Source organism: Erithacus rubecula, assembly GCF_903797595.1.
Source record: "Erithacus rubecula genome assembly, chromosome: 15".
Classification (NCBI taxonomy): Eukaryota; Metazoa; Chordata; class Aves; order Passeriformes; family Muscicapidae; genus Erithacus; species Erithacus rubecula.
The window spans coordinates 4,875,486-4,900,496 of record NC_136667.1 but is presented as its reverse complement, the minus strand read 5'-3'; the positions used below and the strand labels follow the sequence as shown (position 1 = coordinate 4,900,496).

The 25,011-nt window shown below is 44.6% G+C and overlaps 2 protein-coding genes across 2 annotated transcripts in view; one reads left to right on the top strand and one right to left on the bottom strand.

The window, feature by feature from the left end:
• Nucleotides 1-17,447, bottom strand: part of LOC306808548 (fibronectin type-III domain-containing protein 3a-like) — a 39,084-nt gene extending 21,637 nt beyond the window's left edge. Inside the window, exons 1-3 of the mRNA XM_079319216.1 lie at nucleotides 17,286-17,447; nucleotides 12,780-12,861; nucleotides 2,198-2,330 (exon numbers count right to left, since the gene is read on the bottom strand). Coding sequence (XP_079175342.1) covers nucleotides 2,198-2,293 — 96 coding nt within the window. The 5' untranslated portion in view covers nucleotides 2,294-2,330; nucleotides 12,780-12,861; nucleotides 17,286-17,447. The remainder of the gene's footprint in view (nucleotides 1-2,197; nucleotides 2,331-12,779; nucleotides 12,862-17,285) is intronic.
• A 2,762-nt stretch (nucleotides 17,448-20,209) lies between these two features.
• Nucleotides 20,210-25,011, top strand: part of LOC306808565 (putative P2Y purinoceptor 10) — a 104,740-nt gene continuing 99,938 nt past the window's right edge. The window contains exon 1 of the mRNA XM_079319256.1: nucleotides 20,210-20,215. The gene's annotated coding sequence lies outside the window, so the exon portion shown is untranslated. The remainder of the gene's footprint in view (nucleotides 20,216-25,011) is intronic.

Sequence of the window (25,011 nt, the reverse complement as noted above, 5' to 3'; positions counted from 1 at the left end):
CCCCAGGCACCAGTTTCACTGTTCTCATCACTGCAGACTCCAAAGATAAATGATAAATGCTACTTTAATGCTGTTCTTGCAGCTACTGCATATTGGTGTATCAATCTTTGATTTTATTTTTCATAACCTCCTTTGTAGGGGAGAATTGATGCTCCTTGTACAGGAGAATTTTACTTTGGGTGGATGAGTTGTTTCTGGATATAAATGAGGCACCAAAATCCCTGAAAAGGCCATTCAGACACTCAATAATATTTGTTATGGTTCCAGGAGAGGGAGAGATGGCAGAGAATGCCTTTAAACGTGGCATAATTTGCATTAATAATGAATTTTATGCAGATTTGTCACTTCAGAATGCAAGCAAATGCATGACTTCAGAGTTAATAAATTTCTTGGGCTAAAAGGAGAGAAGTGGTGTTAATTGTTTAAAGAAAACTGACAATAATGGGCTGGGGATTTTCCAGAGCAGAAGGAACAGGAAAAAGATTTGCTGTGGATCCAGGATTCCACAGGCAGGGAGTGACCTCAGGAAAAGGTTCATCTTTGAGGGCAAAACTCAGAGGCAAGCAAGGGATTGTTTGAGAGATTCAGAGCCTCTGAGGGTGGCACATTTTCAGAAGAGGCTTCCATGAAGTTCAGGACTCAGAATGAGCTCAGGAAAGCTGAGAGAAGGATCCCAGTGAGTGCTGCAATGGCAGGGCTGCAGCACTTGGAGCCTGGAATCCCAGGAATGCACAGGCCATGTCTCAGAGCAGTGACTCACTGGAATTAATGAAGCAAATGCAGTCCCAGGCACCTTCCAACAAGGAAAATTTCCAGGAAGCTGGAGTGTGGCTGAGGGGAGGATCTGAGCCAAGTGAGACAAGGGGAGTGCAGAGCCTGAGCACCCCTCAGGGCTGGGGGTCAGCCACAGATCTGCTTTTACCCCTTATTCACAAACTTTGGATCCACAAACCCTTCCAGAGAACTTCCAGTTTTTGCTTTAAGTGAAATGGAATTAATGGATTAACTGGAATTGGTCAAACACACAGGCGTGATTTCTGGAAACAGATCATTCTACAATAATTAATAATTATCCCTGTCCTCCACAGCACTGGCAGTGAAATAATTAAAAATCCTCTGCATTAAAAAATATTCTATTTAAACTTCAAATTAGCTCTTCAAAATAACTCTTATTATTTTTCTTTTTTTTAATCTCACCTGATTGCAAAGTCTCCTCTAGGTCCTAAAAATGTCAGTGAGTGTCAGCTGCATGTCCCACACACAGAGCTCTGGGGACAGGGGCCAATTAAATTTACTTGATCTCTTTTCCTCATGAAACCAGAACCACCAGAGCCACCTGCCAGCTGCACAGGGCTGAAATTTCACCTTCTACTGCCAGAACTTCAGAAATATCTTGGAGACTTTGCTCATTTCCAGACACACTCATTGTGCTTCCACCTCCAGGGTCTGAGGCAGAAAGGAACTCTTTTCTTTACTAATGCTCATTTTTCCAAGTATACAACTGAAACAACACAAGTTTCTCCTTCTTATCTGCAACAATGACAAATTAAAGGAGATCTCATCTAAACTTTCAGCATTTATGGATTACCAGACCTCAAAGGATGGGAAGAGCTCCCAGTATTTGTAGTACAAAGCTCTCAGAGGTTTCTGCCAAACACTGAATTTACATTTACTGACAATTCACACATACTTGGGCTTCAAAACTGTTCTGCTGCCACTTTTACCTGTGTTTCTAATCCTGCCAGGGACTTCTGAAGGGTTGTGTCCAATAAAGCTCTAAAGTTTCACCTAAACACACTCAGGTTTCACCAGTGCACTGTAATTATTAATGAAGACACTTAAAACCAGGAAGCCAAGGTCTTTCCTTTCATTTTCCTGGAATAGATTTCCTCTGCAATCCCTTGCCAATCTTTATTCATTACTTCACAGGAATTTCAAAACCTTTATTAACCCCCTCATTTTTCCTTTGATGTTTGGAGTTTGCAGCTCCATTTTAAAGCCATTTTTTTGCACACCTGTCCACTGGCTGGGAGCTGAATAGTTGTTTTTTTTCTTATCTCCATTTCTGTTTAACTCCTGACATCAATGCTCACAAGCAGATCCTTCCCCAGCTCTGCAGATCAGTGGCAGAGCTGTTTGGTTTTTGTAGAGGCACCATCCCAGTGTTCCCAGTGCTGCCAGTTCAGGGCTCACTTGCCTGCTGGATGCTGTCCCCATTGACCATGTGAGGTAGAAGTGGCACTTCATTCAGCAGGGGTGTGGCTTCCAGGGGGGGCGGCTGCTCAGCCATCATTTCTTGGGATCACTCATGGACACCTGCTCACCTCCACCTGCTCCAAAGAATAAAAAACAAACCAGAAAAAACAGGGGTGAGGTCAGATCTGGGTCTCCCTTCCTTAAATCATCCTCTGTTTGTTTGACAAACTCAGCTCTGCCAACTCAGAATATTCCCAGACATCCCAATGTTATTCTGATTTTTAACTCCTTTCATGGCAGCAAGAAATGTCTTTTTCTCAAAATTCTCCCCTTTAATTATCAGGAATATTCAGCCACGAGTGTTGGAATTGGTACCTCAGTGAAGCAATTACACAGTGGAGGAATTTACATTTATACAGCAATTTATTCCTAAATTTGCACTTCAAATTCTTAAACTGCTTCCACTCCAGACCCCAAGCTTTAGGCTAAATAATGCACACACCACATTTACATTTTAATGATGATCAAAAATCTCCCCAAATGTGCAATTTCTCCAATATAAAATCTGCCAGGGTGGAAACAAAGCTTAAGACAACACAAAATCCTGATTTGCCCCAAAATTTTTGACTGAGAACCATGGGGAAATATGAATGGGAAAGTGCTGCAGAGCTTCCAGGGAATAATCTGTAATTAGAGCAAGTCAAAATACACATGATACAAATTAATTATAGTAATTAGAGCAAGTCAAGCTGCAAGCTCCCAATGGTAGGGAATTTTCAGTGTATAGTTAATCCAACATCCATAAAAAGCACAAGATAACAGGATACAGGAAATGCTGACACTTCCTTCTCCTTTCCCATTACCTCCCATAAACCAGAAGGCAAAATGTGGTTAGGAGAGTCCAATTCCTTAAAAATAAAAAGCAAACCACAAACCATCCCCCTAAATCTGTGCATGAACCAAGTCAGGCTGCTTGAAAGTGTCAAATCCTCCTTCAGTTCTCCACAAGCAGCACAGAAAGGGAAATATTTGGGGAAGAAAAAAGATAAAAACTGATTAATTCAGCACCTGTGGGACTGCATTTCCAGCAGATTAGCAACAGCAGGAGAAATATCATATAATTAATATAATTTCTTCTGGGTTTCACTGGTTTTGTGCAAAAAAATGTAAAGAAAGCTGAGATTACAAAAGTTTTTTCTGTGTTATTGAGACAAAGCAAAGGAGCTGGTGGAATCCACTGATAAAACCCCCATTCCTCCTTTGCAAAAGCATCTCAAAATCAGAGATACAATCACACAAAATGCAGCAAAACAAACTCCTCAAGACTTCCCAAAACCCAGCTCCTTTCACAAGAAAATTCTTTTCCAGGGCTGCTCCAGTAACAATTTTAAGAAGCCAAACATCACTGCAAGGTGCAAGGGCTGGAAAGGACCTCAAAGATCAAATTTGCATCAGGTTTGGCCTAAATACACTTAATAAATACACTGAACTGCCTTAGCATGGTATTTATTTCCTGAATAAAATAATCTCCTTTTTGTCAGGTTTGGAATTGCCTCTGCCAAGGATGCAAATTTTAACTATTCCACTTAAAAACCTCTGCCTGGAACAGTAAAAATCAGGCAAAAGTTTCTTCCTCTACACCTCTCCCATTTTTTGAGGTTGGATCTAAACCTTAAGAGCCATAACAGGAATTCATTGTACACAGGCAAAATGAAAATTCTTTATTTTATACATGCATATGAATTTCTTGAGTCTCAAAAAAAACAGAAATTAGTACTTAAAATAAAGGGGAAACCCCTTTACCAAAAGGCAACTCCATCTGCATTGAAGTTCAACTACCCCAAATAAGCAGCTGCAGAAAAATGTGTTGTGAAACAGGGGGACCAAAGGCACCTGCAGCTTTAAATAAAGATTCAGAGTTTCTGTGCTTATTCTCTGCAGCTTTAAATAAAGATTCAGAGTTTCTGTGCTTATTCTCTGCAGCTTTAAATAAAGGTTCAGAGTTTCTCTTCTCATCCCCTGCCTTGGCTGAATTTAATTCTCTCTTTAGGACAAATTGTAGAGCAGAGCCCCAACATCCCCATGGTTTTTAGAACTCTTCTTCTCCTGCTTAATTACACTGAGAATTTAATTTATAATGATACCTCCACTTTCTGCTTGCTTAGTGATGAAACTTCATTTTTCTGAGGAAGAATTTAATATTTGGAGTATTAGGAAATGATTGGTTTTTGAACTGTTAATGATAGAATAGCCAAAAATAGCCAGTTTTGTAGAAATGGCCATATGGTCAGAGAAACAGAAGTATTGACAGAAACAAAACCATCTAAAAAAGTTTTGGGGTAGTTTCACCAGACTCAGAATATTGACATTTCCTTGTGCAGCTGGGCTGGGATGGCTGCAAGTGGCAGAACACTGAGGACAAAGAGATATCCTAATAAATTGGAAAAAAACCAATTATTTTGGGGTTTGAGCACTGCTTCATTCCTTGAAAACATTGATAAGAGCATCAAAACCACTCAGCCCTCCAAGGGAACACAGTCAATGAATGTGGGACTCTTCACTTGAACAGGTAAAACTTTTCCAGGGAAATATATCCATGAATTCACCTCCCCAAAGTCTCAATTCCACTGGAGGAAGTAGGTGGTATTTGGGTAAATAAGAAGAGAATTCCTGAAAAGTTATTACATACTCAGCACAATTTCCTGCAGAACAAAACAAAGACAGTGCTTTATCTTGAAAAGCCATTTCCCAAGAGCCTCCCACAGCTGGGCTGGAGCAGGGAATCCAGTCCTGCTCCCCAGGGAAAGGTGGAGAAAATCAGCACAGGGGCACAGAGGAGATTCCAGGATCCCAGCTGCACCCACACTCAGCACCATGGAATGCCAGCATGCTTTGGGTGAAAGGGACCTTAAAGCCCATCCAGGGACACCTTCCCCTATCCCAGGTTGCTCCAAACTGGCCTTGGACTCTTCCAGGGGTCCAGGGGCAGCCACAGCTTCTCTGGCACCCTGTGCCAGGGTTTTACCACAGTCACAGCCAGGATTCCTTCCCAACATCCCACCCATCCCTGCCCTCTGGCAGTGGGAGCCATCCCCTGTGTCCTGTCCCTCCATCCCTTGTCCCAAATCCCTCTCCAGCTCTCCTGGAGCCCCTCTGGGCACTGGAAGGGGCTCTGGGGTTGCCCTGGAGCCTTTTCTTCTCCAGGTGAGCACCCTCAGCCTGGCTCCAGACGAGCCCTTGGAGCAGCTCTGGGGCATCCTCTGGACTCTCTCCAGCAGCTCCAGGTCCTCCCTGTGCTGGGATTCCAGGCTCTGCAGGTGGGGTCTCACCTGAGCAGGGCAGGATTCCCCCCCTTCCTCCTGTCCAGGCTGGGAATGAGCCCTGGAATCAGGGCCAGGGGGTCCAGGCCATGCCCAGCCTCTCCTCCAACACTCCCAAGTTTCACAACATCCCTAAAACTCTGTCAGTGATTCCAGGCTTCCTCTAAAGCCTTGGATTTACCCCAAACCAAGTCAGCTTGGAGAGGCAAACCCAGCTTTGGGGGGGTTGTTCATGGACCCACCCATAGGGACAGGGCATCAAAGAGCTGCTTGGTCCCTAAAGTCACTTTATTGCAGCAAATCTCAGGAAGAGCAGCTCAAAACTGCTCTTGCCATGGTCTGTTCTTGGCAGTGAGGGATTTATCATCCCCAGGAACTATTCAAGTGGTCAGGGAAAAAAAAAAAAAAAGGAAAAAAGTACAGTCCTGGGAATTCACAAGCTGCACTGACATTAAAGATGAGCTAATACACTAAATCTTAAATTCTAGACTAAAAATAAGCAAGAAAAATCCCATCTGGAAGCACTAAAGATCAAGCAAATTTGGTAATTTATAGGAATAAACTGAAGTTTAGTGACTCATTAAATATGAATCAATAGCAGAACTTGTAGAGGTGTCTCTGGAGCTTTGTCACCCTGTCCTGGAGATTTTTGACTCAGTCTGGAATTAAACAGATTAAATTTTAGAAAGGTTACATTTTGCAAGGGCACTTCTGGCCTGATTCATTTTTTTGCAGTGGTTTCTATGACACACCAGCTAAAGGTCATTCCCAAACCTGGGCTGAGCTGAGGGATGAATTCAGCCCACAGAGCCACAAAAAAAAAAAAATAATTGGCATTAATCATCTCAGCAACAAACCTGAAGCTGGAAGAAGTGCTAGTGGGTAATACATTTCCAAGTTAAATATCTTGAGCTTTTGTTTTCAGAGATTATTCAACATCTAAAAAGCTGCAATACACTAATTTTTCACAACAAAACATATTTTAAACAAAATAAACCAAATCCATATTGTAAAAGTGGATTAATTGTGGACTAATTCAACAATCTCATGGTCAAAAAGCAGCAACATTTTCCAGAGACACTCTCACCCTACAAAGGCTTCTAAGAAAAACAGAAAATCTCCAGGACTGCCCTTCCAGCAAACAATTCCCATCCACAGCTGAGCTCACTTCCTGCCACAGTGAAAATGTTGAGCTCTGCAAGGTTCCAGCTTTGTAAGGCTCAGCTTTGTAAGGCTCAGCTTTGTAAGATTCCAGCTTTTCAAGGCTCCAGCTTTGGCCTCTCCTTCTCTCCAGCCTGAATCCTTCAGCCATTTCCAATGTTCAGCTCTGTCACTTCCACTTGAATGACACAGGAGAAATAATTTCACAACTGTCACAGCAATATCTGGAAGAAAGGTTCTAACCAGAAGAATCTTCCTGGATAAACACATCATTCCTGTTTTATCAAGTTTTTGGAGCAGTCAGCACTAATTTACAACCTGCAATTTACAGATGTGTTTGTCTTTAGGCACTGAGAATGAATTGGTCAGTATTTACTGCAGCATATATAAGAACAAAAAGGTTATGCACTTCTTAAGTGTAATATATAAAAAAGAGAAATATTTAATGAACTAAAAAAATATTTTTTTTCATTGGAATTGTATACTTTAGTCATGTTATCTATTGTGAGATTATCCATAGTGAAAATGTGTTGCAGTTTTATGGATTTAGCAAGTTTCAAAGTTCCTGTTGTCTCATATTTAAATATTTTCCTATTATATTAAAAATACCTCTCCAGAAAGATCTCACACAGATTAAATGGGAGGAACACTGCAGACAGACATGGATCAGCTCCATTCCACTGTCCAGAGAAGAAACCAAATAGATTTCATAAACAGTGAAAAATAAGTTTATAACCCCAGACAGAAGCTGTCCCAAAGGCTGGATTTTCATTACAGTAAATGCTGGATTTAAGATGAGAAAGTTCCTATTCCAAAGAGCTTATTACTTAAATGGAGACTTTATTTTTTTAAAAATACACCATGCCTGAGTTAGAAAGAACAATGTGTCCAGGAAGGAGAGCCTGAAATTCAGCAGAGACTTCCTGATTTCCAGGTTCAGTGCCTTATGCAACCAGCCAGCCTGATCCTAAATTTTCATTTATTGCAGGAAATAAACTACTCTTATATTGCTCTTTACTAAAAGCAGTATTGTATAAACATCTAAATCTTTACTTACACCTTTTTATACTGACAGAATTACTAATTAGTATGATAAATATTATATAACATATAAAAGTACAGTATATTTTTTCTGAGCAGGAGGAAAGCCCCATATTCTCTGATAAAGAATATTATTTGTTACTTCCATGCCTTCCAATCCAGATTTCCTGCAAACTGAAGCTCTGAGTATTTTACTCTGTCACTTCAATTTTCCATCACTCATCTCCAAAGGCTTTAAAAAAGAACAACAACCACAGAGCCATCCCCAACCTCAGGCTAAGGAATAACCTTGTCAGAAAGATCCAACTTTAATTATGACTCTTAAAAGCCCAAGATAAGCCCCCACAACTCTACAGTAAGAAAAATTAGGGAAATAAGACCCAAGCTGCTCTCTGCCCCCCAAATTTTTCCAATAAACTGCATTAACAAGGTGTTGAAGGTACCATCCCAACCCTAAAATAGTTTGTGCCCCAGGACCACACGTGAGACCTGCAGGGTGGACTGGGTTTATTTTGAGCAAGATGAAGGCAAGGAGAGATTTAACAGAAGCTCAGTTAGAAGCTGAGCTCTGGAGGGACCACCCTTGCTCCAAAAGTCATCTGTTCCCCACTAAATCCATGTTTTGATTAAAATCCTGGAAATCATTTCTAATGGCCCCCAAGGGAATTGGGCCGCAGCATCTTGTGGGAAGTTTGGATTCCAGCCAGGAGGGCAACACAGCCTGAAAATATTCCTCATCATCTACCCAAGAAATGGTCTCAGATATTCTGAATATTGAGAAAGCCTGCCTGAAAATATTCCTCATCATTTACTCAGCAAATGGGCTCAAATATTCTCAGTATGGTGAGAGCCCGCCTGAAAATGTTCATGATTTTCCCAAAAAATGGGCTCAAATATTCTGAATATTGAGAGATCCTGCCTGAAAATATTCCTGATTTATCCAGAAAACAGGCTCAAGTATTTTGACTATTCAGAGCCTGATCCAGGGGTGGCTTTAATCCAGGTAAAATCTGTGACCCCAGGAAAACAAAAAAACCTCAACAAAATTCCACCCCATCTCCACAGACCCAGACAAGGCTTCCACACTCTGCCCCAAATGTTTGTGTTTGGCACTGACCAAATTACAGAAGGATTTTTAATTTAGGATTAATGTTCATCTCTCCCAAAAATTCTCCTTGGAGGAGGATTAAGATTGGGATTGAAGCTGTCATTTCCCAGGCACCAAAATCCCTGCAAGCAGCCAGAAACAGCAGCTCCAAGCCAGCAATGCCAAGGGAGCTCTGAGGGATCTGATCAACTTTCACCTCCCTCATCCCTCTGGATCAGGTTCCTGATGGAGCTTGCCAGGAAAACCATCACACAATTGTCCCCTGCAGCCTCCCCCAGCACTCCAGGATTGTTTTCCAATCTGAAACTCCATCCCTCAGGATTCCAGGGGACAGACAGGTCACTGCCCACCCTCCAGGCTTACACACAGCACAACTTCCTGATGCTCTTCCCAAAAAAACTCCACTGGGAAGAGCTGGACAGAAAAATTCAGGCAGTGCTCAGAGTGCATTCATTTGATTTGAGCTGTTATTTAATATTATGCTCACATTAAGGCCATGCCTTGCCCTCAGAATTATTCATTTAAGAGGTCTGTGAAGTTGGCAATAACAGTTTCTACAATGCAAACATGACATAACTTTTGGATAAATATTTTCCTTCGTTGTTTTAGTTCTTTTATAGCTTTTCTTTTATTGCCAGAAAAGCAGAGTTGAACCCTGAGCATTTGTGTGCTGCTTCCTAAGTGAGCAGTCCCATAAACCAAAACCCAGGAGTTCCTGAAAGGTCCTATTGCTGTCTTAATCCAAATCCTGCTTCTACAAATGTTCAGAGAACTGAACACTTCAAAGGACTGAGCCATTAAAGTGCTTCATCCTTATTTCAGCTTCAAAAATAATTTAAAAAAAATTTAAAAAGAAAAAATAATTAAATGCAAAACTATCTTTTTTCCACCTGTTAGGAAGGTGACACTTTCTGTAATAAGCCAAAGTGCCCATTTTAATGTCTTAATGCTACACAAAGTAAAAAATTTAAAGCTCAGATGAAAAAGTCTTTATTAAATGCAATCTAACAACGGACTTGTTTTAAATATGATTTTCCAAGTTTAAAACTGTGAATTTAAAATCATATTATTCTGAGATTTTTAGGCCTTGAAAGACACCAATTTATTTACACATTAACCATATACTATGGGAATTCTATATCCAAATGGTTCTCTAAATGGAAGTAACAGACAACACAGTCCAGAAATCTCAAAAACCTTCTACCCAGAGGTAAAAGACAGAGCACAAGCCCTTGTGTGTGCCTGGAATTCTCTCTTGGACCTGAACTGGTCAGCAAAAAGGCAGCTGGAATTCCCACCTGGAAGAACCACAGAGCTGGGCAGATGAAACAAAGAGTCTCCAACTGTGCCAACATTTTCCAGCTGGGAACTGCAAGTTCCTACAGGGAGCTGCACCCACTCCCAAGGCTCTGAAATTCAGAAGGATCTGAAGAACTCAGCACAGCTATTCTCCATGGGACAAATTTATCTTGAAGTGGAAGGTAAAAATGAAGCCATTTTATGATGATTTTTTTCCCCTGAAAATAAAAAAAAAAAAAAAGTTCTGCCCATTTACCAGATTCCAGGGGAAAAAATCCTGTTTGAAAATCTGGAAGGAACCCAAAGGAATGGCTGTTGTATGTGCAGACATGTTCTCTGCAACAGGAACACATCATTCCACAGCACCTTGTTCATCCCAGTCCCTCCCTCCAGCCAGGAACACCCAGCTCATGGCAAAGAATAAATATTACAGTTTTTATAAAAGCTTTTTTTTTTAGAATTTTCCAGTGAGGACCAGGAAAAGTGGGGAATTTAAATGCACCCTGAGTTTGGCTGCTCTGCTTTGTCCTATGCCATGTGAAACCTCCTGGGATTAAGCCAGAAAAGCACCAAAACTGAGCCTCTTTTAGTGCCAGAGCTGGGTGATACCTCCATGAATTTGGGGAGCATTATGGGATGGCAGACACATGATCCAAAAGCACTTCCCCAAATGCTTGCATTCTGCATCTCCACCAATTTATTTACTTTAAACTCAGGGAGGGCAATCATGCAGATTCTGGGAACCAACAGCAACTAAGCCTTTTCCAGGAAAGGCTCCCTACCATGAGACAGCTCACAGCAGTCAGCTGCTGTCCAATCCAACAAAACAGGAGGGAAATCAGCATTTCACAGGTGGAACAAACAGCAGTTTGCTCCCAAGGTTTCTGCAGGCTCTAAGGAGGCAAAGGATGATTTTCCACCAGCTCTGATCTGCAAATCACCAGTGTTGGATGCAGCACAAACAGGCCTCTCTCATCTAACAAACCTCTTAAACCAGGACTTCAAAACCAAGCAGAAAAACCCAGCAAAAGCAAAATATTTCTTCAAATTGGAGCAGATTAAGCAAACTCTGAGCAAGGAGGAATTATTTTGATACAGCAGCTGAAGACTTTTCCTTGCACAACACCAGAGGTTGGGGCTGTAACACTTTAGCTGAGCTCTGGGTCAAATTAGGCTGGTTAGAACAGGTTCTGCTTAAACCCAGGGCTAAAACACACCAATAAATGACTGTAATTACCACAGCTGAGCAGTCTCGTGGCATCAGACCATGTGCATTTTTGTAGTTCATGGAAAATTCAAGGGAAAAATGCAAGTGTGAGCTCATCCCAGTGAGGCTGGAGCAGGAACACTTCCCTCAGTCTGGGTGAGCAGCACAGAATCACTGCCACAGCTCAGCTGATGGCTGGCAACACACTGAAATCATTTACTTCTGTATCTCAGCTCAGATCAAAGAACCTCTTGGAAGTTTGGGGATTCTATCACATTTTTATGTAACTACCTCAATAGAAATTATCATCTTTGAAGAACCTAAAGATGATAATCTATTTAAGTTATTAATAGGCATTAAAATGCAAAATTACAATTTACAATACACCAAAAGGCTGTTTACATAATATCTTTGAAATCTGAATAGTGCCACTAAATAATTCTTACTCCTCCAACTGGACAAAAACACACACCTGGGTGACCAGATTAAAGCTTTTTCTAAGCAGAATCTGCTTAAAACCAACATGAACATCTTGCAAGTCCTTCAGGAGCATAAAATTCCTCCCATGCAAACATTAAACTGCCTTCACTCCTGCAAGTGACTGCAGGTGACAAACCCAAGTGACACATCAGTGGTCACTTTAATACCTCACTTAGCAGAACTGAAAGCAACTGATTCCCATGGAAGAAATATTAATGCTGAAGTTATTTAATAAAGGGCATGGAACAGCAGATAAAAAAAAAAACTACATCTGAATTTATAAACCTGGATTTAACCCAGTTAAATGCTTTTCCTCCCAAAACATCTGTACAGATGCAGGGAATGCAGCATGATTATCACTTCTTTCTTTATCTCATCTATGAGATCCATTTGCTGATCATGTTTTGCTTTCTAAAATTCCTCCCCACGTTTCTGACAGATTCCTTTCTGCTTTTCCAGCAGATCAGTTCCCTGACCTGACCAGTTCCATGATTTCCAACTAAAACCAAAGGATCTGAGCAAGGCACTACCAGAGTGCTGTCACTCATTCCAGCTGTTTTCCACACAGGAAGTGCACTTGGCTAAAAACAGAATTTACTTTCTTTATCCAAAGCCAATTATGCAATTCTCTGCAAGAGAAAACTTCCAGCTAAGTGGGTGAAGGGAGAAGAAAGAGTAAGAAATGTGAAAGTAGAGATAAGGCTGCCACCTTACAAAATCAATAATGTTCCTGTAGAACCTGAAACTCTTCTTACCTCAAGAACTCAATCAGTTCTTCCTTCCCTAATTCATTTTTTCCATTTGATAAGAAGCTGTCCAGAACTCTCTTCCAGGAAAAAAAAAAAAGAGTCCTAAGTTTAGAATTCTGTCAAATACATTCATTTCAACTTAAAGTATTACTTAGAGACTTAATGAGAAAATAAACACTTCATAAAATCAGGGAGAATCCTAAATTCTGTGTAATTACCGTGGTCACTCTCCTGACTTGGAATTCCTCCTGGAGAATGTTCCAGTGCCTGCTGCAGAGTGTGCTGTCCTCAAGCTTCTTTCTGCAGGCAAAGAATCCCAACATTTTCATGTTAGTGCCTTGGCAAACATGAAACCTGAGGAAAAACAAGCTGCAAGGAACACCAGAGATTCATGGAAAGAGCAAGAGCCAGGAGGGGACAGGCAGTGGAAACTCCACTGGGGAGCTCTTTGGATATAAATAGATTTATTTAGTTACCTACTCTATACCTGTTCTACTCCTCTATATAGCAATAAAGACAGAAAATCAGGTTCCAAACACACCCAAATTTAAATTGTCATGCACATATTTCCCTTCTGATAAGTGACATAAAAAGACATAAATTTGGATACATGAAGGTGGAAATACAATCCCAGTTGGCTGTTACAGTGCAGCATAGCTTTATTCTAGAAACTGCTCCACTGAAGATGCTCCACCAGAAGGAAATTAACAGCTCCAGAAGTTGTTAAACCACTTTAGATGTTGTATTTAATAATGTAAAAATCACCTTTCTCAAGCTGCATCCAGCACTAAAACACTTCTCAAAATATCTGCACATTGAGCCCTTTTTTGGCTCTCCAAACACAGAAGTTTTTGCAAGGATCAGCCAATCCCCAATATTGCTTTTCACAGAACTAAAAAGGTTGGAAAAGATCTCCAAAGTCATCAAGTCCATCCTGTGCCTGACCCCTCTGTGTCACCAGCCCAGAGCAGAGTGTCACCTCCAGGGATGGGGACTCCCTTCCAATGGCTCTCCAGGAAGAAATCCTTCCCAAATCTCTAGAGATAAGGCCCAGGTAGGTGTAGTGTGTTCTGCAGTTTTATTGGAACTCTCCAAGATATCTCAGGCTGCCTGGAGAAGCTCCCACACATCAATCCATTGTCATTGTCACCAAAAAGGTGATATTGTCTTCAAGTCACTCTGATGACATCACCTGAAGATGCTTTTGAAGTCACAACCTCACAAATGTTTTTCCTGAGCTACTTTAAATGAGACACTGGAAAAATATTGAATATAAAGCATCAGGCCCCAGAGTGAATCTTGGGCAAAAGGAGGCATTTTCCACATCAATCAAGATCCTGGGAACAAGGGGAGATTTACATTAGGATTGAAAGGGCCCAAGGGCTGGGAGCCAGTGGTCTGTCTGTGCTGGTCAATACACAGAAAGGATTGTGTTAGCACCACTGAAAGAATAAATTATCGCTGCTTTTACAATAAGCTCTTCAAGAATGCAATAAAGAGTTCAGTGTGTGCTCCTCACTCAGGAATCCAAAACTTTTCAGTGAAGGTCTGGCTTGCAGCAAAGATAACAGCTGAAAACCAACCATCTTGACCTTGGGAAGCTTCATGACAACGTGCTAAAAACAGGTGAAAAAATGCACAGGTTCCTGCTCCCACATTCCCCAGCCTTGAGGCCAGAGCCTTGAGCAAGTCCAGGTTTAAACATTGAGAGCTCAGACCTGATGCTTTCAGACAGACCAAAATTAGAAGTGAGAAATGTAATTTTTTTTCCTCTTGCCTGTTGTAGGATTACTAATATTGAGGTTTTCTCATCTGCTTGCAGAGGGAATTTTAAAATTCTTCTCTGATTCAATGAAATCATGACAGGAAATTAAGAAAATATGGAAGTAGAGAAAGAATTCTTATGATATTTCATACCAGCTCCTGACTTTGATGAACAATATTATAAGAATGTCTTCCCAGTCACGTATTCCTTCTAAATCTGACAAGTTTCCCAATTGTGGAAATAGCAAGTAACCAAATAAAAATGCCACTCTTTCAAGCCTAAAAGATAAATTTTAATTTGTATGAAATTCACCCAAGGCCAGGCAGAATGGGAGCAGAATACTGGAATTTTTCCTGTCTGCATAGTCCATGTGATATCTTTTTTCTTTTGAGGACTCACCAAACCTTTCCTAAAAATAACCATAAAAGATGACAATTGTTGGCAGGGCTGGGACAAGCCCCACAATTAACAGGATGCCAGTGCCAACCTCCAGAAATGACAATCAAAAGGGTCATGAAAAGAGTTATACAGAACATTTATATCCAGATTTGGTGTCAGTGCAACATCAAAGAGAGAGATGCAGTTTGACATCAAGGCTTGTGGCAGGAAATGGATTTGTGTAGACAAAGTTATCTTTATTCTCTCTCAAGGTGAATCCAGCAGGAGTTATTGTTTTAAACCATTCTAACATCCAATTCATTAAAACCAATGAATGACCAAATCATCACCAAAAATCAGCTGTCCCAAGAGAAGAGCAGGGAAAGGTGGTATTTGTGCACATTCCCAGCCCAAGGAGCTGAAATTATTCCACTGCATTGTCAAAGTGCTGCTTCATTCCAGCTAGAGCCAAGTTTTCCAAAAACTTGCTGCAACAATCCTGAGCTACAGCTGAGTGAATAACTTGTAAGAGCTTGCTCCAGGAGCTGTGGGAGCCATCAGTGCCAGCCCTGTTTATCCACAGGCTGCCCCATGCAGGATCCCAAACTGAGATCTGGGATCCAGTGAATTAGTCCAGCTCTCTAGAAAATGAGATTTATTTGATCCCAGCTGAGAACAAATGATTCCCAGACAACAACAGCTGTCCAGAACTTTCCAAGATTTGGAAACAGGAAGGTAAAAAGCCCAAAATGAGAGGAGAGTGTAATAGCTGGCTGCTTTTCAACACCCATGATCACACACTGAGCCCTGAGAAAGTCAACATCTTTCCCATTTTACCACCTTATCCTTTTTCACAAATTACATAAACCAAGGGAAGGAATGCAAGTGTGGGAAGCAACCCAGGCTTTGCTTCTTACTCACAGAGATACTGAAGCAAACACAGAGCACTTTCTTCTACACTGGATCTTAACTCCAAGGTCAATTTATTGGCTTAAAATACAGAGAGGATGCTTCCCTGGTTCAAATGCTAATCTGAGGCTCAGGAAATCTAGATTCAATTCCCTGCCTTACCACATACTTCCTGTGCGACCTTGGGCCATAAATATTTCGGTGCCTCAGTCTTTCCATCTGTGACTGAGACAGTATTTCCCTATTGAATCCAGTGTTGCAAAGATAAATACATTAGGAAAACATCAGGAATCCCAGGCCACACAGACATACGTGGAGCGGGCTGTTGGGGAACTTTGTGTGTCAATATTCCCAATCAGGCAGCAGGGAGAGCAAGGAAGGGCTGCCAATGTGAAAACATTTAATTACTGAGGGATACAGAGAAGAAAAAGAAGACAAAGTATCAGCAGAACGGACAAAAAAAACAAAACCTCAGCGATTAATTGCAGAAAATTTCCATCATTCCAATCAAGCTTCGAACAGAAACGAAACTCAGAAACCAGCTGGGCGAGCTGCTGAAGGGAGCAAATACACCTGCCAGCAATGGATTATTGCTCTGTTTTCTGAGATTATCACACAAAACACCTCAGATCTGAGGTGGCAGAGAATCCCTGGAGACTGTCCCCGAAGGGAAGCAGCCGCCGCTGCAGCCCCCAGCCCTTTGTGAGACACACAAACAGCAGCGGGCAGCGAGCGGCCCCAGCGGGGTCCCGGCTGCTGCTGCCCCACGGCGGGGACGGGGACACAGCGGGAAGGGGGAGGGCAGAGGATGGTGAGCAGGCAGGCAGGGGCTGACAGCAGTGACCTCCCCCTGCCCCGAGCCCAGGAGGACGCGGGGGAGGTGTCTGGGACCGGAGCTGCGGAGCAGCCAAGGGGAACAACTACAAGGCTACGTGGCATTCGCAGGCAGCGGCTGCCGGGGAGGGAGCACGGGGGGGCGGCCAGGGGGGACCTGGGGGGGACGACGGCGCATCGCAGCCTCTCCTGCCCCACTAACAGCGGGGTAAGGAGAGGGCAGGGGAAGGAGGAGACGGAGGATCTGTGCGCTGGGGAGCGGAGCGGGACCCGCTGGCATTAACCCCGCGCGGGCAGGCTCAGCCCGAGCCCCCTCCCGGCACCGCGAGTCCCCTCAGGAGCGGCTCCCCAGAGTCTCCGTCCCGAACCCGCCGCGTCTCCTGCGGGATGCCCGCGCTGCATCGGGCAGCGCACCCGGGCACATCCCGGACACCCTGCACCCTGCGTGCCCCGCACCCCGGGCACCCCATCCATCCCATGCCATCCAGACACCCCATCCCATCCCGCTCACGCCATCCCACCCCAGGTCCCGGGACATCGGATCCCCTCCGTTGCTGCTCCCACCTGCCCCGTGCGCCACGTCCACCCCCGAGCCTGCCCCACAGCCCGGGCTGTCCCCCGCCTCAGAACACCCTTCCCGTCCCTGAGACCCGCCTGTCCCTGCAGCCGCCCCCGCCCTCCGCTCCGCGGGGCTCCGCTCCCGGCACTGCCCACCGCGCCCCGGCCGGGCACCGCCGCTCACCGCCTCTCTCCGCCGCTCCGGGGAGCAGCGAACCCCGGGGAAGGAGCCCCGAGGAGCGGCCCCCGGCCGCGCCCGTGCGCTGCCCCCAGCACTGACCGTGCGCCCCGCGGGCTCCGCCGCCTCAGCGCCCACCGCCCGCCTGTGCCGCCATCATGGAATGCTCGCACCGCGCCTGCGTCGCCGCTGCCCGGGGGCGGGCGGGCGCGCCAAGCACAGCCCCCGTGGATCCGCGGCTCTCGGACGCCCGCGGCCGCCAAAGCTGCGCGGGGGGGCGGCCCCGACCGGCCGCGGCGGTGGCACCTGGGGGCGGGTGGCATGTCTGGGGATTGTCTGGCCCTCATGGGCACAGCCCGCCCGCCCTGGGCACTGTCTGTCCCTCACGGACACTGCCCGCCACCCCCGGGCTCCGTCTGTCCCTCACGGACACTGCCCGCCACCCCTGTCACTGTCTGTCCCATTGTCGCTGTCTGTCCCTCATGGACACCGCCCGCCACCCCTGGGCACTGTCTGTCCCATTGTCGCTGTCTGTCCCTCACGGACACCGCCCGCCACCCCTGGGCACTGTCCCCTGGTCATTGTCGGTCTGTCCCATGGTCACTGTCTGTCCCCCTTGGGCAGTGTGACCCTCAATCACTGTTTGTCACCCCACAGTGTCACCAAACCGTGTCCCGGCCCCCTCGGGGGTCTCCAGTCTCCATCCTCACCACAAGGATCATTGTGGGGTTCCATTTTCCCATTCCACCCACAATTCGGGGGGTTGCACTAAAACACTAAAACTGTCACAAAAGCTGTGATGGTGACAGCACAAAAGTGAGGGGATGATCCCCTGAGTGGGCAAAGAGAAGGGGAAGACTTGGTTGGATATGAAGGAAAATTTCTCCATGGAGCCCTGGCACCATCCTGCACAGACACCCCATCCCTGGGGGATTTAAGATCCTTGTGGCACTTGGGGACATGGGTGGCCTTGGCTGTTCTGGGGACTCCATGGTCTTGGGGTCTTTTCCAACCTGAATATTCCTGTTATTCCATGATCCATTCCTATGTTCAGCCTAGAGCATCCCAATTTCTGCTTCAAGGAGGATCAAGGGCAGGGGCTGATAAAACCCTCCTGGGATGCAGAGCCCCTCTGGCACATCCATTTTTGTCCTGGCAAATTATGAACCAATAAATCTTACATGCTTCATCTTATTTCCACCAATATATTTCTATTAACATGTTTTGTTTTTTTTTTTTTAAATGTGCCTCAAACTTGCTTAAAGCAGCAATTTCAGAGATACCCTGTGTGGAATTCAGCTTCATGTGGATGTAAAATAAATGTGACAGCTGTGCTTTTATACAAGCCCCACTAAACTGTGGATCACAGCAGAAAAAGGTCACACTTGACATTTATATGCAATATAATAAATGTGTATATATAATCTATATAATAGACATAGAAAGACTAACCTTTTAAAATGAATGGGCTTGTGTTTACCCCCAGATTGATCTTAGATGTGTTCATAATGAATATAAAAATTTTTATGAAGAAATTGTTCTTTAATGTCAGAGAATTTCTCTCTGGAGACTGGTGGAAGGGGTTGATTTGTCAGAATGAACACCCTGTGCTGGACAGGACTAAAATAAATTCCCATCCATCTTTTTAAACAAGCAGGCCCTGGTAAGAAAAGCCTGAAGTGGTGGTGGCTGCTGAATTTTTAAACAATTAATAGGTTATCATGTTAAATAAAGGTAAAACCAGCTCTCAAGAGTAACTTTACCATTAATTTTACTCATATAGGCCCATAAAATGATGAATATATTCCCTGCTAATTGGGAGCAAACAGTGAAAGAACATAAAATCTGCTGCATCTGAAAAGCAAACTTTTGTAGCTGAATCCAAGGCAAATTCCAGGTGGAAAAGACAGGAGAAACCTTTTCCTCTTAACATGATAATTGGTAAAAATCCCTGCACTAACATTTCTTCTTTCTACCCCTTCCACAAGTTTTCCTACACACGTGTGACTCCTGGCCTGATTCTTTTCCCTGTGGAATAGTGTGGATCAGCACATCCTGTGTTTTATTATGGTTAATAAGAACCTATAAATTTACCTATAAAATAGATTGAAACCTTCAGACAAAGATTTAGAGGGAAAATAAACTGCTCTTTAATGTTGAGTCTCACCATGCTTTTGTCCCTGATATTCAACTCTGAATTTCACTGACTTCAAATGGAATTCTTTAATTCCAGCTCCCATTTAAGTCTGGGAACACCTCAGGAAAGGTGGAAGACCAGACCACCACAGGACTCTGTGAGTGCAGACCTGCTTTAAAAACAAAAATTTGGTTGATAATGTCACCTTTGAGAGAATTCCTGGAATCTTCAGCACTCCATCTCAGGAATCTTAGAAATCCACAGCCTCTACCTAATCTGCAGTGCCCTGGGGATTTCATTTCTGAAGTGAAATATTTGGGCTTAATTTTTGGGACATCTCCTGACAGTGACCCACCAGATGGGATTTGGAAATCTGAAACCCTCTGCACCAAATGGGTTTTGCTGTTGAAAGCAGAGATTCAAGGACTGTTTTGACTTCCCAGGCTCGGTATTTATCCATTGCCAGCTAAACCTCACAAGTTGTGACTAGTGGTGGTTGTGATCCCCTGTGGTGATGTCCTGTGCCTGATATCCAGAATAAAGGAGTCCTTGGGAGGGAATGCTGAGCATTCTTTGCTTTGAAAGCTCCCGGACCCCCCAGCTTTGATAAGGACAAGAATTCCTTTGTAGGAAATAACACAGTGCAGAAAAATCCTTTCCCTTTCCCCCCAGCCTTTCCTTAAATAAATTTTTTGCTCTTTAAATTTCCATTTAAAATGCATCTTGTATCCTAACAAGGCCATTCCAGCAAAATGGTGGAGAAATTTTGGGGTCACAGCTTGTTTCCAGTGAGGCTTGGGATAAAATATCTCAAACCTGCCCACACCCCACAAACTCCAGGACTCCTTTAAAACCTCCAAGCTATTCCCACACCATGGAAAAGAAATGACCCAATGTTTGCTGCCTACACCCAGACTGCCACAGCCTGACAGTGAGGGAAAGTTGTTTTTTGCAGCTGGAATTGGAAAGGGAGGTGAGGCTGGAGGCAGAGGCGGGATGTTCCAGACGGAAAAGCCGCACGGGAGGAAAATTTGGCGTGAGGAGCACAGTGACCAAACTGCCTGGGAGGAAGGCTCTGATTAAATGGGTCAGGAATGACATGGAACAAGGCTGAGGGCAGCTTTAACTCTATTTTAAAATTCCTGGAGAGCCACAGGGACCGTGCAAGGACAGCGGGTTCCACACACAGAGGCAGCGACTGGACTGGGAGAAGTTGGATTTTGAAGGAATTTTTACCCAGACTGTCCTTGCAGTCTGGAGAGGAAGAGGGAACTGGGTTAGGGGTGGATCCAGGCCTGAGAAAAAGGAATTAATAATAGCAGAGTGTAACATCAAAGAACACTTGGCAAAAGGAAAGGGAAAGAGAAAAGGAATGGGAAGTGGAAATGAGTCAGGAGGGAGGAAAGAAACGACAAATGGGAAGAAATCTGGGCTTATAAAGGAAGGGCAGGCTCTGAAATGGAAAAAAAATGGAAAAGAGGGGAATTAAGGAGAGTCTGTCTTAACAAAACAATGGCAAGAAGCAGTGCCAAAAGCATGCTCATTCTTCCACTAGAAAATCTGCAATTGCGATTTCATTTTTTAAATTTGCTGATTCAACTGCCTTAGGTGAATTAATAAAAATAAAGGGGCAGAGGGAAAGAAAAATATTAAAGAAGTGGAAAAGAAAAGCCTTTGACAGAGAGGGGAGAAAAGAAAGATGAGAGTAATATTGCAATTTATAACATATCCCAGTCTAAATGTGGGCAGGGGAGCTTGAATAATAAAATCCTGGATGAACATCCCCCCTCCATGCCAACACCCCACTTATCAGGGGGATTAGCAGCCCTCCTGGAGCTTTAGCTCCAGCCCATAATAAAAATGTTTATTTTTCCATCCTTTGACTACAATAATAACGATTCTGGTTATTTGAAGTCGTGTCTAGCAAAGCCTCCCCTCTCCTGCCTTTGCTGAGTGCAGTCTTGGAACACATTTTTTGGTTTTTCCCTGGCTCCACACAAACTCCTGCTGTGTGCACTCCGGGAGGGAGCGGGGCAGGGCAGCCTGGCAAACCAAATTCCCTCCAGCAGCACTTTGCTGGGAGCTGTGCTGGGATCTGCAGGAGCAAACAGTGATGCTGGGGCAGATTTCCCACCTGTGTGTGCTGCCCCTGCTCCTTCCACACCACAGCAGTTGTGGGATCTGCTCCACAGGGAGAAAGCAGTGCTGTGGGCTGTGGGTTTGGAGAGCAGCACAGTAGGAAAAGCCTGGAGGGCAACAGGAGAGGGGGTTTTCCCCAAAGGTCACACACCTGTTCTTCTGCAGGTGCCCTCATCCCTGTTCCACAGAATCCCAAGATGGTTTGGGTAGGAAGGGACCTTAAAACCCATCCAGTTCCACTCCCTGCCTTTAGCAGGGACACCTTCCACTAACCAAGGTTATTCCAAGCCTCATCCAGCTGCTGTTCCTTTGATGTTGAGCCACAAAAGCAAATCAACACCAGCAGAAATTATTTAGGGTTATTAAACACCCACTAAACAAACAGGTGACACAGGGTGGTACCAGCACCAGTGATCACTAAAATTGATGTAGTTTTAATGGAAGAAATTACACCAAGTTTGGAGATTTTCTTCTGGGTTCAGTAATATTCACAGAACTCTCTGTCCTCTCAGTGGATTTCAGTTCTGGTTTGGTTCTGGTGGTGCCTTACAGCAGAAAAAGAAATGGATTAAAAAGAAAATGCAGCTGCTTGGCACCAGTATGAAAAGGGAGCAGGGAAGCCTGGCAGGGGATGAGATGCAGGTGGACACCACATTTTGCTGTCTGTGCTTCTTTCTCCAAGCAGAACCCAGAACCCCCAAGAACCCTCAGTCCAAACCAGGAACTCCAGGCACAAAGCTGCTGCCATAAACTCCCACTGAACATCATCCCTGAATCCACAAACCTGCTGGCACTCAGTCACCATAAAAACCAAACCAAAAGCCCACAACAAACACTGCTGGTGTTTATGGCTGCTGGGGGTGGTGAGGGATGAATTTCAGTGCTGGGGAACACCTGGTTTATGATTCCTTCACTTGTTATGTGGCAGAGCCCAGGAGCAAACACTGCATGTCCTGACCTCTCTCTGCCCCATCCTGCAGGTTGCAAGCACAGCAGGGGCTGTTTGGAAAAGGGAACGAAACCCTGGCCCACTGAAAATCTTTCTGTGAGCTGGGAGGAAAAGCTGATGTGCAGGTGGGAGTGCTGGAGCTCCCACCTTGCCACTGGATACCTGTAAATGGTAAAAACTCGGAGCAGGGAAGTTGTTCCTCATTTCTCCCAGCCCCAGTCTGGAGCTGCTGTCACCATGACATGAGGAGAAGGCTGAGGAACACCTGCCTGGTCTCTCCCACCTTCTGCAAGGTCTTTCTGCCCCATTTCTCCTTAATTTATTCAGCAAGGGCTCTGATAGGAATCAAACATTTCATTTCAGTCCAGTTTCAACCACTGGCTCTGTTTAGCCATAAATCTATAACTCTTACCCCAAGCCAAGAAGCAAACAAGGAAAAAAAAAAAACCCAACAAAACCCCAAATCCAAACAGGCTGAATAACTCAGTGCCTCAAGAAACTGTTTGGAATGGGCAGGTCCAAGCAGAGACCTTGGGAAGCAACGTGGCACCTGCTGGGGCTTCTGCTCCAGAGCAGAACATTCAGCTGGGGAAAACAGGATCTCCCTGTGGGATGGAGCCCATCCTGCCTCTGTCCTGGTGTTGCAGCATCCCCAGAGCCCAGGAAGGTGTCAGCAGTGGAAGGCTCAGGAGCAGAGCTGCTGCCAGGTGGGTACAGGACAGTTCTGCAGCTGAGCTGGTGGCAGACACAGCATGGCTGGGCCAGATCTGCTTACCTGGGAATGTGCTCACAGCCCCAAGGAACTGGAACCTCAGAAATTCAAACAACCATCATTTAAACGTGTTAGAGCTGGAGATGCCCGTCCTTGTTCTGGTGATGAAAGGAGGAAACCAAAATAAGTTCATTTATAAGAAGTGAAGCTGTTTAACAAACCATCTCTGATGTGCTTTCCTGCTGCTGTGCATGAAGGGAACATTTCCAGGATGCTACAGAAGCACCTGAATCCTGTGGTTTTATCCCAATGAGGGGATTTCACTCCCTGGGCTGGGCAGGGGCTCGTTTCCCTGCATGGAATTCAGCTGAGAAATGTCTTTGGAGAGCAGAACAGGCACCAGAGCCAATGTCTGGAGAACAGAGAGGAGGGGAAGGACAAAAAAGAAAAGGAAAGAAAGCAAACAGAATAAATCTGAATTGAAACAGAATTACAGCCTGTATTGAAATCTCCACATTTGGAATTGATTTTTTTCCATCAGACAAAAGGCTGAGAGTTCAGTTGTTGAAATGCTGATCTCTTTCTTAACTTGTTCTGAAGGGCACGTCCAGGGCAGCTGCAGGTGAACCCTCAGCAGTGGAGGGCTGATAAAACCTGAAATATTCCTGTGTCAGGTGTAATGTGATGCTCACCCCTTTGTTTAGGCTGTTTCCTTCCTGCTGGCCACTTGGAGCACGTTTCCACCTTTCCACAGGTTCACTTGTTTTCCTGACTGCTGCCCTTGTTTTAACTCTTGTTTTAACTCCCCCCACCTCAATTTTAGGGAGTGGAAACCTTTCTCCCATCACACTTGCACCAGGATTTCCCTGAGCACAGGAGGTTTGGTGTCCATCCCTGAGCTGGGAGTGCTGGAAGCTGCAGCACCTTTGGGAAAAGCTGTCCCTGCTCCTGATCTCCCTGCTCCCTGTCCACATGGGACTCCAATTGTTTCACTCCAGTTCTCCATTGTCTCTTTTCAGAGCTCTGTTTCTTCCCTATCTGGCATTTTCCTCCCTGTCCCCAAACAACCTCTTTTACTTGCTCTCTCCTACAATAACCCCATTCCTCGTGATTGTTTCCATTCCCTTTTTTTGTTTTGTTTAGTTTTATTTTTCACTTGATGGAGGCCTGGGGGCCCCTGCTCTGCTTTGGGAGCTCCTCTTACAGCCACAGAGATGTTGGAGCTGGAGCAGCATCCCCTTCCCATCAGATTGGTGTCCTCAGCTCTGCAGAAGGGACTCTCCCCACCCCAATGAACATTTTATAGCTGATAAATTTTAGATCAGTGCAGAGCTATGAATCAGGTCTGGGATACAAAATAAGAAGCAGCCACATGGCATGAAGCAGTTGGGAGCACTTCAGGCTAAAGAGAAAAAAAAACCAACCAACCCACCCAGCAAAAGGCAGAGATGCAGCTGTGAAGAATTCCAATATTGGCTCCTCCAGGAAATCTCCACGTTGTATCCATTAATGAAATCTACTTATGGTTTGGGGCTAATGATCTCCAGTTTGAGATTGGCATGAATCTGGTTTCCCACCCTCAGAGGGAAGGTCCAAGCCCTGATATTCCATGTGAGGTGGTGGCACAAGGAGCATTTCTCAGCTGGCAGAGCAGATCTCTGGGACAGAACTTGCAAGTGGAATTATTGAAGACACTTTAGGAGAGAAAGCAGAAAAAAACGCCCAAACTGCCCCTTTCCCACCTTCCTCATCCTCTCTTGCTATGAAAAATCCTCCTCACTGCTTTCCCTGCTGCTGGAGGCTGCTGGGAGTGGGGAATTTTGGGGAGCCCTTCCAAAGGCTCTGCTCCAGGAGTGCTGGCTTTGGCATCTCCCTGCTCTGGGAAAGGGGC